A 15,527-nucleotide genomic window follows, 5' to 3' on the forward strand; every position below is an offset into this window, starting at 1 on the left:
ATCAAAGTTGATTACTTTCCCTTGACTGAGATCCAAATGCTCCATTTTGTATATTTTAAATTCCCTCAGCAAGGAACACAGATTGAGTGCTGTGGAAAAGTAACACGTCCCATGGACCAGTTAGTCCGTGCTGACAATCTGAGTACAACATTTCAGCACATTTAGCCCTTGAAGTTGAGCTGACCTATATATTCCTACAAAAAAAAATTAAGCCCTCCCTACCTTGTAACCTTCTATTTTACTTCTATCCATGCGCCCGTCTGAGAGTCTCCAATGTTCCAGCCTCCACCACCACCCCTGGCAAAACATTCCAGGCACCCACAACACTGTCTAAAAATCCTACCCCCAATGTCTCCCCTAAAACTTCCTCCACTTTGTACAGACGTCCTCTGGTGTTTGCTACTCCCACCCTAGGAAATAGGCACTGGCTGTCCACTCTATCTCTGCCTCTCATAATCTTGTAGACCTCTATCAAGTCTCCTTTCATCCTTCTACGCTCCAAAGAGAAAAGTCCCAGCTCTGCTAACCTTGCCTCATAAGACTTGTTTCCCAATCCAGGCAACATCCTGGAAAATCTCTGCACCCTTTCCATATCCTTCCTATAATGAGGTGACCAGAACTGAACACAATATTCCAAGTGTGGTCTCACCAGAGATTTGTAGAGTTGCAACCTGACCTCTTGACCCTTGAACGCAATCCTCCTGTTAATGAAGCCCAGCGTACCATAGGCCTTCTTAACTATCCTATCAACCTGTGCGGCAACCTTGATTGATGTCTGTATTTGGACCCCAAGGTCCTTCTGTTCATCCACATTCTTAACCCTAGACTCAGCCTTCTGGTTTGTCTTTCCAAAGTGCATCACCTCAAACTTATCTGAATTGAACTCCATCTGCCACTTTTCTGCCCAACTCTGGATCCTGTCTATATCCCCTTGTAACCTACAACAACCTTCAGCTCCATCCACAACTCCTCCAACCTTCATATCATTTGCAAACTTACTGACCCACCCTTCCGCCTCTTCATCTAGGTCTTCTTCCCATATTCCCATCAACTCACCTTCACATGCGAGGCAATTTACAGCGGCAATTAATTGCATGCTTTTGGGATGTGGGAGAAAACCCCCTCCCCCCGCAGTCACACGGAGAACTTGACAACTCCACACAGAGAGCAGTGAGCTGGGGTCTCTGGTGGAAAGTGCAGCAGGGCTACCCTCGAATAACTGGGGATCTGGTGGATGTGGGCAGCGGAAAAGAGTGAAAGTTCACTGTGTGCCCACAGTCCCCCTCACTGCATGCCACCATCCAGTCCTTGTCCTGCCAGTGTAGTAAATCCAGAGGATGATTAGGGTACTAGTTTGACTGGGCTGCAGAAAAACTTGCAGCCATAGGTTTAAATCCCATCACGGCAGCTGGGGAATTTCAATTTGATTTCAGAATCAGAATTTATTCTCATGAATATGTCACAAAATTTGTTGTGTTACAGTATCACAGGGCAAATATTTATATAACTACGGTAAAACATTAATAAAAATAGTGCTAGAAAAAAAAGTCAAAGTGAGGCAGTGTCTGTGGTTCATTGATCATTCAGGAATCTGATGGCGGTGGGGAAGAAGCTGTCCTTGTGCTGCCGAGTGCTTCAGGCTCCTGTACCTTTTCCCCGATGGTAGCAGAGTGAATAAGGCATGGCCTGGGTGGTGGGGGTCTTTGAGGATAGAAGGTGCTTTTTTAAGACACTGCCTCATGTCGATGTCCTCAATGGAGTGAAGTTTGGTGCCTGTGATGTCGCAGGCCGAGTTAACAACCCTCTCGAGTTTATTCTTGTCCTGAGAGTTGGCACCTCCATACCAGGCAGTGATGCAACCAGCCAGAATGCTCTCCACAGTCCACCTGTAGAAGTTTATGAAAGTCTTTGGTGACATACCGTATCTCCTCAATCACCTCACAAAGTCTAGCCGCTGGCGATCCTTCTTTGGGATTGCATCGACATGGAGGCTGCAGGACAGACCCTCGGAGATGTTGACATCCAGGAATTTGAAGTTCTTGACCCTTTCCACTTCTGAGCCCTCGATGAGGACTGGATCGTGTTCCCCTGACTTCCGCCTGAAGTCCACAATCATCTCCTTGGTTTCAGTAAATACATTTTGGATTGAAGAAGTAACCTGGATGCCATCTAAGTCTTGAGAGAGCACAAACACTGCAAGACCTGGAGCAAACGAAGAGGGACTCAGCAGGTCAGGCAGCAGCCGCAGAGAGAAATAGTCAGTCAACATTTTGGGTCAGGACTCTTTCTCAAAACTAGTAGCCGTCCATTCAATTCCCACACATTAGTTGCCTCATTTAATTGCCAGAGCGAGGCAAAATGTGAACTTTAAGAAAAAACAACATCTTCTCACTTAACAGGAAGGTGCAACAGTGACTGCACTTCCTGAGAAGACTGAATGGGCAAGGCTACCGGCCACCATCACGTCAACCTTCTACAGGAGCTCTATCAAGAGCATCCTAGCCGACTGCATCACAGTGTGGGTACGGTTGCTGCAGTGAAATGGATCAGAGGTCAATCCACAGGATCATAAGAACAGCAGAGAGGACCACTGGAGTCTCCTTTAACCCCCCCCCCCCATAAACATTATCTACCGGGATTGTTGTCTGAAGAGGGCGTGCAAAATCATCGAAGACCCCTTCCACCCCACACACAGCATCTTTCAGCTGCTCCCATCAGGGAAGAGATACAGGAGGATCAGAGCCAGCACCACCAGGCTGAGGAACAGCTTCTTCCCACGGGCAGTGAGAATGGTGAACGACCAAAGGAACTGCTTACACTGACCCTCTGAGACTCTCATATTCATGGCACAATATTTATTGATTTGTATATTTGAATACTTGTCCTGCATATGCATTGTTACGTCTGGTTGTGTGTCTGCGTGTTTGTACTGAGGACTTGGAGAACATTGTTTCGTCAGGTTGTACTTGTACAATCAGATGACCCAACAACATGAACAGAGATTTTATAATTTTAGAGAACCCCCATCTCTATCTGGTTCCACTCTTTCCACGTCTTCTTCAACTACTGTTGCTCTTCCTTTCCTCTCTCACCCTCCCTCCTCCCAGGGGTCTCTTCCTCTATCCCAGCCATTCTCAATGGGGGCTGTACGTCCCCTCACCTGAGGGCTACAGCATATTTAAGTGGGGGGCCACAGGCTGAAATCACAACATAGTTGGTATATAGTCGGTAGGAGAGAAGTATGGAAGAAACCAACTAAACTTGACAGCTTCACAGGGAAGGGGGGCCCAAAAACTTCGAGCAGAGTCCTGATGGGGCCATCGCCGAAAAGAAAAGTGGAGAATGGCTGCTCTACCCTATACTCTACCTCTGTCCGATATCCTATCACTTCATGGCCCCTCCGCAGCTGCTTCCACCCCCCCCCCCCCCCCCGCCCAACCCCTTGATGTTGAGATCACCTCTTCCCAGTTTAATCTTCACAAAGGGTCCTGACCCAAGGGTGGCAAGGTTAGTGCAATGCTGTTACAGCTCTAGCATCCAGGTTTGAATCCGGCACTGTCTGTAAGGAGTTTTCTCCCTGTGACCTGTGTGGGTTTTCTCCAGGTGCTCCAATTTCCTCCCACGCTTCAAAAACATCTAGTTATTGGTCAATCGGGTGTAATTGGGCAGCATGGGCTTGTGTGCCAAAAGGGCCTGTTACCGTACTGAATGTCTAAACTTAAAATTTAAATTTAAAATGCTGAATTTCAATTTCTACCCATGATCACTTTCTGACTTGCTGAGTATCCCCATGTACTCATTGTTTGCATGTTACCTGCTTCACCAAGTAAATTGTATCTGATTCTGTGACAGATAGGTACTGTCCGAAGCCAAAATGCTTCTTACTAAACTCAATAAATTCAGTAACAGCAGAAATATCTAACTGATCAAAGGAATAGCAGAAATGAACCAGTTAATGTCATTACAAGATGACCAGTGAAGGAAAATCCAGGAAAGCCCCTGTCATTCGGAATTCAAGCATTCGGCAGCCTAAAAAGCAACCGGCAAAATAAAAATAAATATGGAAGTTTAAAATTGGCACGCCTCGTCATTAGTTTGCCAATTGTGCAACACGCAATCTCAAGCAACCGGGAAATTCAATTATCCAGCATCTACTAATCCCCATATATGCTGGATACCAGAGGTTTTACTGAGGATAACAAAATATAAAAATTAGCCAACAGTAGGAGTTAGCGAAATGAAGACACAGAACTTACTCCTCAGCCACGTTCTAGGAAGAATCCCTCTGTGGAGCTTTCTTCCTGCGACAGTTCATCTGTGACCTTGTGGAATGTTTTGTTTTTTATTTACAAGAATTGTACTTGTGTTTTATAGAATTTACTCCTCCAAATAAAATGTGTTTCTTTTCAACTAAATATAAGGGGGAGGGAGACTTGCTGATGTTAACTCGGGATGGCTTCAACTAGATTGTCAGTGGGTGGGACCCAGCATCAGGTAGGTGAGACGTTAGAGGCAAATATTGCAGTGAAAGAGAACTAGTAGACAGGACAGGCAAAGAGAAAGGAAAGACCCTGCTTTAAACCACATTTATTTCAATGCAAGAGGCCTAACAGATAAGGTAGACAAACTTGGAGTGGGTTGGTTTGGGGGACTGGGTTATAAAAGCAGAATCATGGCTGGGAGAAGGGCATGATTGGCAACTCCGTGGACCAGGGTTTGGACACTGCAGGTGTGGGTAAGAAAAGAGGGGGTGGGGAGGGGGATGAGAGGTTACTGATTTGATGAGAGGGAGCATAACAACAGTGGTCAGAGAGGATATTTATGGGAAATTGCCCAGTGAGTCCATATGGGTAGAACATCCAAACAAGAAGGGAATAATTACTTTGATGAGGCTATAGTATAGACACTTCCAATGGCCATCAGGAATTAGAGAAGCAGATGTGTAGGGAGATCATGGATAGGTGTAAGAATAGTAAGAACATATGAATATACGGAATAGGAGTGGTCCATTCGGCCCGTCAAGCCTGCTCCGCCATTAAATGAGATCATGGCTGATCTGATGATCGGCTCATCTCCACCCACCTGCCTTTTCCCCATATCCCTTAATCCCCCGACTATGTACAAATCTATCCAACCTGGTCTTAAACATATTTACTGCTTCAATGGGCAGTGAATTCCAGAGATTCACCCCCCTCTGGGAAAAGCAGTCCCTCCTCATCTCCATCCTAAATCTACTCCCCTGAATCTTGAGGTTATGTCCCCTCGTTCTGGTCTCCCCCACCAATGGGAACAACTTACCTGCCTCTATCTGATCTATGCCTTTCATAATTTTATATATTTCTATAAGATCCCCTCTCATTCTTCTAAATTCCAGCAAGTACAGTCCCAGACGACTCAATCTCTCTTCATAGGCCAACCCCCTCATCTCTGGAATCAACCTGGTGAACCTCCTCTGCATCGCCTCCAAACCCAGGACATCTTTCCTCAAGTAAGGAGACCAGAACTGCACACAGTTCTCCAGATGTGGCCTCACCAGGACCATGTACAGTTGTAGCAGAACCTCCCTGCTCCTAAACTCAATCCTTCTCACAATAAAGGCCAACGTTTGATTTACCTCCTTGATAGCCAGCTGTATCTGTAAACCAACCTTTTGTGAATCATGCACAAATACTCCCAACTAGGAGAGTAGGGTAGTATTACTGGGAGACTTTAATTTACCTTATATGGACTTGGCTATCCATAGTGCCAAGGGTTTGTCCAAGAGAGCTTCCTCAATGACTATACTGAGAGGCTGACCAGAGAGGGCCCAACACTTGCCTTTACTGGACAGTGGTACTGAATACAGACATTGAGACCTATGATATACCTGTACACGTCATTGGTGAGACCACACTGTGTGCAGTTCTGGTCACCCATTTGTAAGAAGCATGTCATTAAGTTAGAAAGAGTGCAGAACAGATCTCGCAATGTCCAAAGGAGGTAGAGATATATTACTGATGGTTTGGGCCTGAGACCTTTTCAAGGTATATAAATGAAAAAAGACAGGCACCTGAATTAAATGCTGAGACTGGAGAGACTGGGCACAGACTGCAAAATCGCTTCGTTGAGCACCTTGGCTCTGTCCGCTGCAATAGCCTGGGTTTCCCAGTGGCCACCCATTTCAATTCCCCGTCCCATCCCTTGCTGACATGTCTGTCCGTGGTCTCATGCACTGCCAGACTGAGACCACCTGCAAATTGCAGGAACGACACCTCACCTTCCGTCTGGACACCGTCCAACTGAAAGGAATTAACATCGTCCTCTAGTTTCCATTAGACCACCCCCCCCATCACTATCTTCTTCCCCTTCTTTCCTTTAGCTCTCTCTCCCTCTTTTCTCTCTGTGTCCTTTCACAGAGCCAAAATCAATTCTCACCTTTCTTCTTACCGTATCCAATTAACTCCTTTTGTCCGTTGGTCTGGACTCCTCCCCCTCACATGCTTTTCCCTTTCTCCCTCCAGCTTTTAATTCAGATGCCTGTCTGCTTTCACACACAGGAAGGGCTCAGGCCCGAAACGTCAGTAATATATCTTTGCCTCCTATGGACACTGTGAGACTGGCTGGGTTCTTCCAGCATCTCTGTGTGTTTTGACTGAGAGAAACCTACCCAGACCAGAAGCTGCGTTATCACCACGTCCTTGAGCTCGCAGGCGAGGTGCAGAGCTGTCCGCTTCTCCTTGTCCTCAGTGCATTCGTTGATGTGCTCCTTTTTGGCATGAGCAAGTAGCAGGAGAATGTTGTGAAGGTCCTTCTCCACGACAGCTCGGATCAGCTGCTTTCCAATGGGAACATCGCGGTACTTCAAGGGTGTGACAAAGAGCTTCTGCTCATACTTTGCTCGGATCCAATTCTCCCTTTCTTCCCTGTGACAGGAACGTGGGCCAAGGTGGGAGGGATGGTTGACAGAGAGTGGGGGGGGGGGGGGGGGGGTTGTTGGGTGGAGAAGAAAAATGATGTGTCACAGGTAGTAATGACCAAAGATTCAAGCCTGAAAAAGCCTACTGTGTATGGGACTCTGGTGAAGATGTCGTGGGACGAGAGGGAGTACAGGGGTCTCGCAATCGTGGCCAGCACTCTGAATCAGGAGACGGTTCATGTCCCACCCCAGATTCTCAGCCACTTTCGACGCAGTACCAAAGGTGCCATCATCTAGGTTGCAGCAAATCTACTGGGTCAGATGCCAAGTGCCAGATCTCCCAGGCGGGAGATCCTCGTATCGGAGGTTTGGATCTGGAGCTCAGGTTGGTGACGGTTTGAACAGTGGTCTGTGCGGCTGCAGAAGCCCCGGGCGCACTGGAGGGAAATCCATGGACACTCAGGGTCTCTGAAGGGACTTTCTTTAGCTTCTCTCTCTCTGATTGTAAGGGGCAACACTAATGCGGACTCTTTGCTTTATGGCAGGCAGAAGGGAATTTAGTGTAATATTACATTTTACTGTTTTATCACATGACAATAAAAGAATCTTGAATCTTGCATGTAACAGATCCAATGGGATCATTCTGAAGAAGAGCAGAGAACTCCCTGGAGTCTTAGGGGCCAATATTGATCCTTCAATCAACATCACTAAAGAAATTGGGGGACATTTGCTTTTACCTAAAGAATCGAAATTTGAAGTGTTGGTCCGGGATGGAGGGAAGAAGGGTTTTATTTCTGAAATGTATAAATTACTAAGATTGAGTTGCATAAATCACGACTTAAATGGGAGAAGTATTTGGGGGTTAAATTTGAAAATGATCATTGGAGGAATATTTGTAGAGATAGTATGACAAAATTAGTAAATGTTAGGTATAGACTGGTAACTTATAATTTTATACATCAATTATACTTGACCCCAGAACGTTGGAAAAGATGCAAGCTGAGTGCTTTGGATCTGTGTTTTCGGTGTAATGATCAAAAAGGTCCGTTTTTACACTCCGTATAGTCTTGTGATAAAGTTGGGGGTTTTTGGTATAAAGTAAGAGATTGTCTACAAAACATTTTAAAAATAAAATTTTCTTTTTTTAAAATAATTTTTTTATTTTTCAAACTATGAACCATATCAACCAAAATATGTACAAACGTTTCTCATTAAATTTACACAGTGGCCTTTTGTCCCCTTTTTTTCCCTTTTCCCTCCCTCCCCTCTACCCACCCCCTCCAAAACCAATAAATATTCAACATATACAATACAATAAAACCATAAAACAATATTTTCACACAAAGAAAAATAAACAAGAAAAATGCGTCATCTATTTATTACACACTGAATCTAGTCATTTTGTCTTCTTATCATTTTCATTCTCATTTTAGGGGATGGAGGTCCTAGGCATGCTCTCTCTGATATGTTCCATGTTCGGTTCTTAAATTTGTTCAAACATTGTGACTTTATTTTTTAAATTTTATGTAATTTTTTCCAATGGAATACATTTATTCATTTCCATGTACCATTGCTGTATTCTCAGGCTCTCTTCCATTTTCCAAGTTGACATTATACATTTTTTTGCTATCGCTAAGGCTATCATAATGAATTTATTTTACACTTTATCCAATTTGAGGCCTAATTCTCCACTTGTTATGTTACTTAAAAGAAATATCTCTGTTCTTTTTGGTATGTTATTTTTTGAAATTTTATTTAGTATCTGATTTAATTCTTCTCAAAACGTATTTACTTTCGTACATGCCCAAGGTGCATGGAATGTTGTTCCCATTTCCTTCTTACAGCGGAAACATCTATCCGATAATGTTGAATCCCATTCTTTTAATTTTTGAGGAGTAATATATACCCTGTGTAACCAATTATACTGTATCATGCGTAACCTTGTGTTTATTGTATTCCTCATAGTTCCAGAACATAACTTTTCTCATACTTCATTTTTTATCTTTATGTTTAGATCCTTTTCCCACTTCTGCTTAGGTTTGTAGTTTATTTAATTTTCCTTATCTTGCAGCTTAATGTACATGTTGGTTATAAATCTTTTAATTATCATTGTGTCTGTAATCACGTATTCAAAGCTGCTTCCTTCAGGTAATCTCAAGTTGTTTCCCAATTTATCCTTTAAATAAGCTTTCAATTGATGATATGCAAACATTGTACTATGAGTTATTCCATATTTGTACTTCAACTGTTCAAAAGTTAATAAATTATTTCCCAAAAAACAGTTTTCTATTCTTTTGATTCCTTTTCTCTCCCATTCTCTAAAGGAAAGGTTACCTACTGTAAAAGGGATTAGCAGATTTTGCATAGTAATTTTGGTATTTGATCATTCGTTTTTTTCCTTTCTAAGTGGATCTTCTTCCATGTATTAAGTAAATGATGCAGTACTGTGAGTTTTTATATTGCACCAGCTTTTCATCCCACTTATAAAGTATATGTTCTGGTACCTTTTCCCCTATTTTATCTAGTTCTATCTTAGTCAGTCTGGATTTTCCCTTGTCTGGTAAAAATCTGATAAATACCTTAATTGTGCGGCTCTATAATAATTTCTAAAATTTGGTAACTGCAAACCACCTTGATTATACCTCTCTGCTAATTTATCTAACGCTACCCTTGGATTCCTCCCTTTCCACAAGAATTTCCTTATTATTCTCTTTAGTTCCTTAAAGAATTTTTGGTAATGTTTGAAATAAGTATTGTATCCTTGGGAACATGTTCATTTTAATGCAGTTTACCCTCCCTATCAACGTTAGCGGTAATTCTTTCCAATGTTCTAAGTCTTCCTGCAATTTCTTTGTTAGTGGCTGATAATTTAGTTTGTACAAGTGGCTTAAGTTATTATCTAACCTGATCCCTAGGTATTGGATTGCTTGTGCTTGCCATTTAAATGATGATTCTTTTTAAAATTCTGTATAGTCCGCATTACTCATTGGCATCACTTCACTTTTATTTGCGTTGATCTTGTACCCCGATATTTCTCCATATTCCTTCAATTTCTTATGTTATTCTTTTACTGATACCTCTGGTTATGTTAGGTATACTATCATGTCATTTGCAAATTTTACACTCCTTCTCCTTTATTTTTATCCCTTTTATTTTATTTTTATTTTCTATTCTTATCAGTTCTGCCAAAAGTTCTATTGCTAAGGCAAACAATGCGGGGGATAGTCGACATCCCTGTCTAGTTGACCTACTTAATTTAAAGAGACTCGATGCATATCCATTTACTGTTACCTTCACCAACAGCTCATTATACAATGGTTTAATCCAATTTATATATTTTTCTGGTAGATTGAACTTCTGTAATACCTTAAATAAGTAATTCTACTCTACTTTGTCAAAGGCCTTTTCTGCATCTAGCGTGGATTATAACCATATAACCATTTACGGAGCGGAAACAGGCCATGTTGGCCTTTCAAGTCCGCACCGGTTCACTGATTTTGTGCGCCCTCTTCTTCTTCTTAACCAGGATCTCAATATCTAGATTAATAAGTTTGCAGACATTGTCCGCTGTTCGTCTTTTCTTAATAAATCCAGTTTGATCTTGTTTTACTATTTTAGGTACACAATTGGCCAATTTGTTTCCTAATAATTTTGCTATTATCTTATAGTTTGAATTAAGTAGGGATATTGGTCTATATGATGCTGGTGTTAATGGATCCTTCCCCGTCTTTGGTATTACTGTAATTATTGCTGTCTTACATGAATCCTGTAAGTTTTGTGTTTCTTCTGTCTGGTTCATTACTTACAGGAGAGGAGGAATTAATAACTCTTTAAATGTTTTATAAAATTCTATTGGAAATCCATCCTCTCCTGGTGTTTTATTGTTCGGCAGCTTTTTAAATATATCCTGTACTTCCTCTATTTCAAATGGTTTTATTAGTTTGTTTTGTTCCTCTTCTTGCAATTTCGGCAGTTCAATTTTAGCTAAAAATTCCTCTATTTTATCATCTTTCTCCTCGTTCTCAGTTTGATACAATTGTTCATAAAATTCCTTAAAATTTTCATTAATCTCTGTTGGATTATATGTAATTTGTTTGTCTTTTTTCCTTGATGGCAGTATTATTCTTTTAGCTTGTTCTGTTTTAAGTTGCCAGGCTAATATTTTGCATGTTTTTTTCTCCCAGTTCGCAATATTTTTGCTTTGTTTTCATTATGTTCTTCTCCACCTTCTACGTTTGTAATGTTTTGTATTTAATTTTTTTGTCCGTCAATTCTCTCCTTTTCGTTATATCATCCCTTTTTACTAATTCCTTTTCTGTACTTACTGTCTCCCTCCCCAACTGCTCCATTTCCCGATTGTAATCCTTTTTCATCTTAGTCACATAACTTATTATCTGCCCTCTAATGAAGGCTTTCATTGTGTCCCATAATATAAATTTGTCTTTCACTGATTCTGTGTTTATTTCAAAATATGCTTTAATTTGGCGTTCAATAAATTCCCTAAATTCCTGTCTTTTACGTTGCATGGAGTTTAACCTCCATCTATATGTTCTTGGTGAGATGTCCTCCAGTTCTATTGCTAATAACAGGGATGAATGATCAGATAGTAGTTACTCAGTTTTCCTAACTCTCCCTTGGATATGGGCTGACAACAAAAACATATCAATCCTTGAGTAAGTTTTGTGCCTACTTGAATAATATGAAAATTCCTTCTCTCTTGGGTATTGCCTCCTCCATATATCTGTAAGTTTCATTTCTTGCATTGATTTAACCATAATTTTGCCTGCTTTATTCTTTTTGCTTGTCTTTTGACCAGTTTTATCCAAATTTGGTCCAAATTAAGATTAAAATCCCCTCCTATCAATATATTTCCTTGTGTGTCTGCAATCTTCAAAAAAATATCCTGCATAAACTTTTTATCCTCCTTGTTAGGAGCATATATATTGAACAGATTCCAAAATTCTGAGTTTATCTGACACTTTATCATTGCATACCTCCCTGCTGGATCTATTATTTCCTCCTCTATTTTGATTGGTACATTTTTGTTAACTAGTATGGCTACACCTCTAGCTTTTGAATTATAGGGTGCTGCCATTACGTGTCCTACCCAGTCTCTCTTTAGTTTGTTATGTTCCGCTTCAGTTAGATGCGTTTCCTGCACAAATGCTATATCTATTTTTTCCTTCTTCAATAAATTTAGTAGCCTCTTCCTTTTAATTTGGTTATTTATTCCATTAATGTTTATAGTCATATAGTTCAACATGGCCATCTTATATCTTGCATACACCTCTTTTCCACCTCTTCGCCACCTCCACCCCCCTTTTCCCCATTTTCATCTCTTAGTTTTCTCTTATTACACTTAATGTATGATGACACAATTAAGACATAAAGTACCCCCCGCAGTTCCCACATCCACTAATACCTTAACCCCAAAAGTTCCCCCCCTCTCTGAGTTGCCCCATATCCCTTGCTAGGCAACCACAACTCCCCTTTTCATTTGGATTGTGCTCTCATTCGCAGAGTCAACTGATTTTGTAGTGATGGTTATTCCCCCTCTACCCAGCCCTCTCCAGAAAACACTTTTTTTAACACATATAACAAAGCTCTCTCTTTGCCCCCCCCTTACTTCCTTCCTTCCCTTCTCGTTTCCCTCTTTAGTTCTTGACATATACATTGTTTTTACGTCTTTATATATACTTTATTGCTGTTCTTCATTCTTGTTACATCTCTTCATCTCTTCTCCTGTCCTGCAAACGTTCTGCAAATTCTTGCGTTTTCTCTGGATCCGAGAATAGTCTGTTTTGCTCCCCGGGTATAAATATTTTAAGCTCAGCTGGATGTCTTAAGATGAATTTGTAACCTTTTTTTCATAAAGTCGATTTCGCTGTATTAAACTCCTTCCTCCTCTTTAAGAGTTCAAAACTCATGTCTGGGTAAAAAAATATTTTTTGACTCTTCTATTCCAATGGTTTATTATCTTCTCTAATTTTATTCCTTGCCCATTCCAGTATATTTTCTCTTGTCGTGTATCTCAAAAATTTTACTAAGATGGATCTTGGTTTTTGATGTGTCTGTGGTTTCTGAGCTAATGCTCTGTGCGCCCTTTCTATTTCCATTTCTTCCTGCATTTCTGTCGTTCACAGGACCTTCGGGATCCATCCTTTTATAAATTCCTTCATGTCTGTGCCTTCTTCACCCTCCTTCAGGCCCACTATTTTTATGTTGTTTCGCCTACCATAATTTTCCAACATATCAATTTTCTGAGATAACAACTCTTGTGTCTCTTTAATTTTTTTGTCACTTTCTTCCAATTTTCCTTTTAAGTCATTCACTTCCATTTCTACAGCTGTTTCCCACTTTTCCACACTCTCTACTCTTTTCCCTATTTCTGTCATGACCAATTCTACTTTGCATTTTTTCTTCTGTTCTTTTCATTTTCCTTTTAATTCCATTAAACTCTAATGACCACCATTCTTTTAATGACCTCATTTGTTCTTCAAAAAAGACTTTATCTACATTCTGTTCATCAGTTTTACCTTTTATTTCTCTTTGTCCATCAGTTTTACCTTCTATTTCTCTGTGAAGATCTTGGTCTTCTTCTTCCTCTTCTTCTGTGTCTATATCTGTGTTTGTGTCCTTCTCTTCTTTGTATGTGTCTCTTCTTTTTTCCTGATGAGCTGCTTGTATCTCTTTGTTGGGCCTCTTGTTGCTGGGCCTCTTGTTGCTGGTCTTCCCCTCCTGGGCTGCTCATCTGCTGTGCTTCCTGACGTTGGTCTTCTTGTTGGTCATCCCTCCGTCTAGCTCTCATGTCTGTTTCATCGCTCCCTCTTCTGCTGTCTTCTTCGTCCTCCAGCTGAGAGCCCTGGTGTCAGGCGTCCCTCAGCTGTTCGCTCTGTGACAGCCTGCTCCTCTGCTGAGCCCCCCTCCCGCCGGTGTCCTCTTTCTCCTTTGATTGCACACTGCGCACTTTTGTTTGGGTCCAAGAGTCAATTTTGGAGGGTTGCAACTCCGCAGGGCAGGCACTGACCTCGAGGGTCGGGCGCTCCTCGCCACCACAGCGTCCTGTTCCTTCGTGCAGGTAAGACCTTCCTCTTTCTTCTCTGGCGACTTTTCTACTTTTTTTCCAGTTGTTTTTACTTTCTCGTTCTTGGGAGCCATCTTCTTTCTCTTCTCTGTATCTTTATCTTCTATTTCTTATATTCTATTTTTGTTACGCTTTGCTTTTTCCTAACATTTTTCCTATTTTCCTGGAGAGGGCTGGTTTTCCTGACCAGCCACTACTCCATCACGTGACTCCTCCAAATTAAAATGATCTTTAGATCCAAAGATCTTTTTAATTGGTGATGTTAGCAAAATGGGTTTGTTATATAAATTAGATCAATTTCAAATGGCGTTTTTGAGATTAGCTTTAGCAGTGACAAGAAAATGTACATTTCATGGAAAGATCAAATGGATCTTAATTTATAAAGATGCCATTTGGAAATAAGATCATGTTTTACAATGGAGAAGATAACATAATCTAAGGGATAAATATTATGTATTTAAAAGGATTTGGAACCCATTACAACTGATTATTGTAATTTGAAAATTTAAGGCTAGTTCTGAGTAAATGAATGGTGTTTGCTGTTTTTTTTTCTATTCTTTCCCTTTTTAGGGGGGGTAGAGGGTCTAGAGGTAGGATAGAGGGAGGGGGTCATTTTAGGGTTGGAGGGAGGCTTGGGTTTTCTTTTTGGTAGGATTTTCTGTTGTTCTTCTTTAGTTTATATTTCTGTAACCATGTTTAAATTTTGACAAATTCTGATTTAGGAGCTTGCTTTGTATGAACGTTGTCGATTTCCAACATTGCAATAGGGAACGACACTTCCAAAGCACTACAAGGCGTTTGGTCCATCGATACAAAAAGTGCTGTGGATACACTTTTCTTTCTGTGGGCTAACGTGCTGGAAGGAGCAGAGGTCTTTGTGCAAATTTCCCTAAAACAATGTTAAGATTGATTCATAGTTTGATGCTTTGATTGACAGGTCTTTGGGCTTCTACAAATTGTGAATGTTCTTTCAGATTTCTATTCCTGGAGTCCCTGGTTGGTGCTGGACTGTTAACTCTGCTGCACTAACAAATGTGGCCAGCCACGCTGGTGTGAGACCGTGACCAAACTTATTCTGTCCCCTCCAAAGTGAAAGAGTTTTCCCCCAAGAAAGCCAATCATCAGATCCCCACAAACGTCTTTGTTGAGATCATTTTAATGCATAATTGCACCTCTGTTCCTTCCCGCACATCACCCCACAAAAACAACCCCCCAACACACACACAAATAGACAAACACACAGACATAAACACACAAACACACTCTCTTACACAGACACACACACACACACCCCCCTCCACCGAAAGAACCATATAACAATTACAGCGCAGAAACAGGCCAACTTGGCCTTTCTAGTCTATGCCAAACACTTTCTCCCACCTAACCCCACTGACCTATACTTAACCCATAACCCTCCATTCCTTTCCCATCCATATACATTTCCAACTTCTCCTCAAATGCTAATATTGAGCCTGCCTCCACCACTTCATCTGGAAGCTCATTCCGTACACCCACCTCTTCTCTGAGTAAAGAAGTCCCCCCTAAACT

General features: G+C 41.3%; 1 protein-coding gene across 2 annotated transcripts in view; it reads right to left on the reverse strand.

The window, feature by feature from the left end:
• The window catches only part of LOC138747101 (arf-GAP with GTPase, ANK repeat and PH domain-containing protein 1-like), a 451,715-nt gene that overhangs the window by 4,838 nt on the left and 431,350 nt on the right, over nt 1-15,527 (reverse strand). For both annotated transcript variants that reach the window (XM_069906050.1, XM_069906049.1), the window contains exon 17: nt 6,647-6,902. In XM_069906050.1, coding sequence (XP_069762151.1) covers nt 6,647-6,902 — 256 coding nt within the window. The remainder of the gene's footprint in view (nt 1-6,646; nt 6,903-15,527) is intronic.

This window comes from Narcine bancroftii, chromosome 12, assembly GCF_036971445.1.
Source record: "Narcine bancroftii isolate sNarBan1 chromosome 12, sNarBan1.hap1, whole genome shotgun sequence".
Classification (NCBI taxonomy): Eukaryota; Metazoa; Chordata; class Chondrichthyes; order Torpediniformes; family Narcinidae; genus Narcine; species Narcine bancroftii.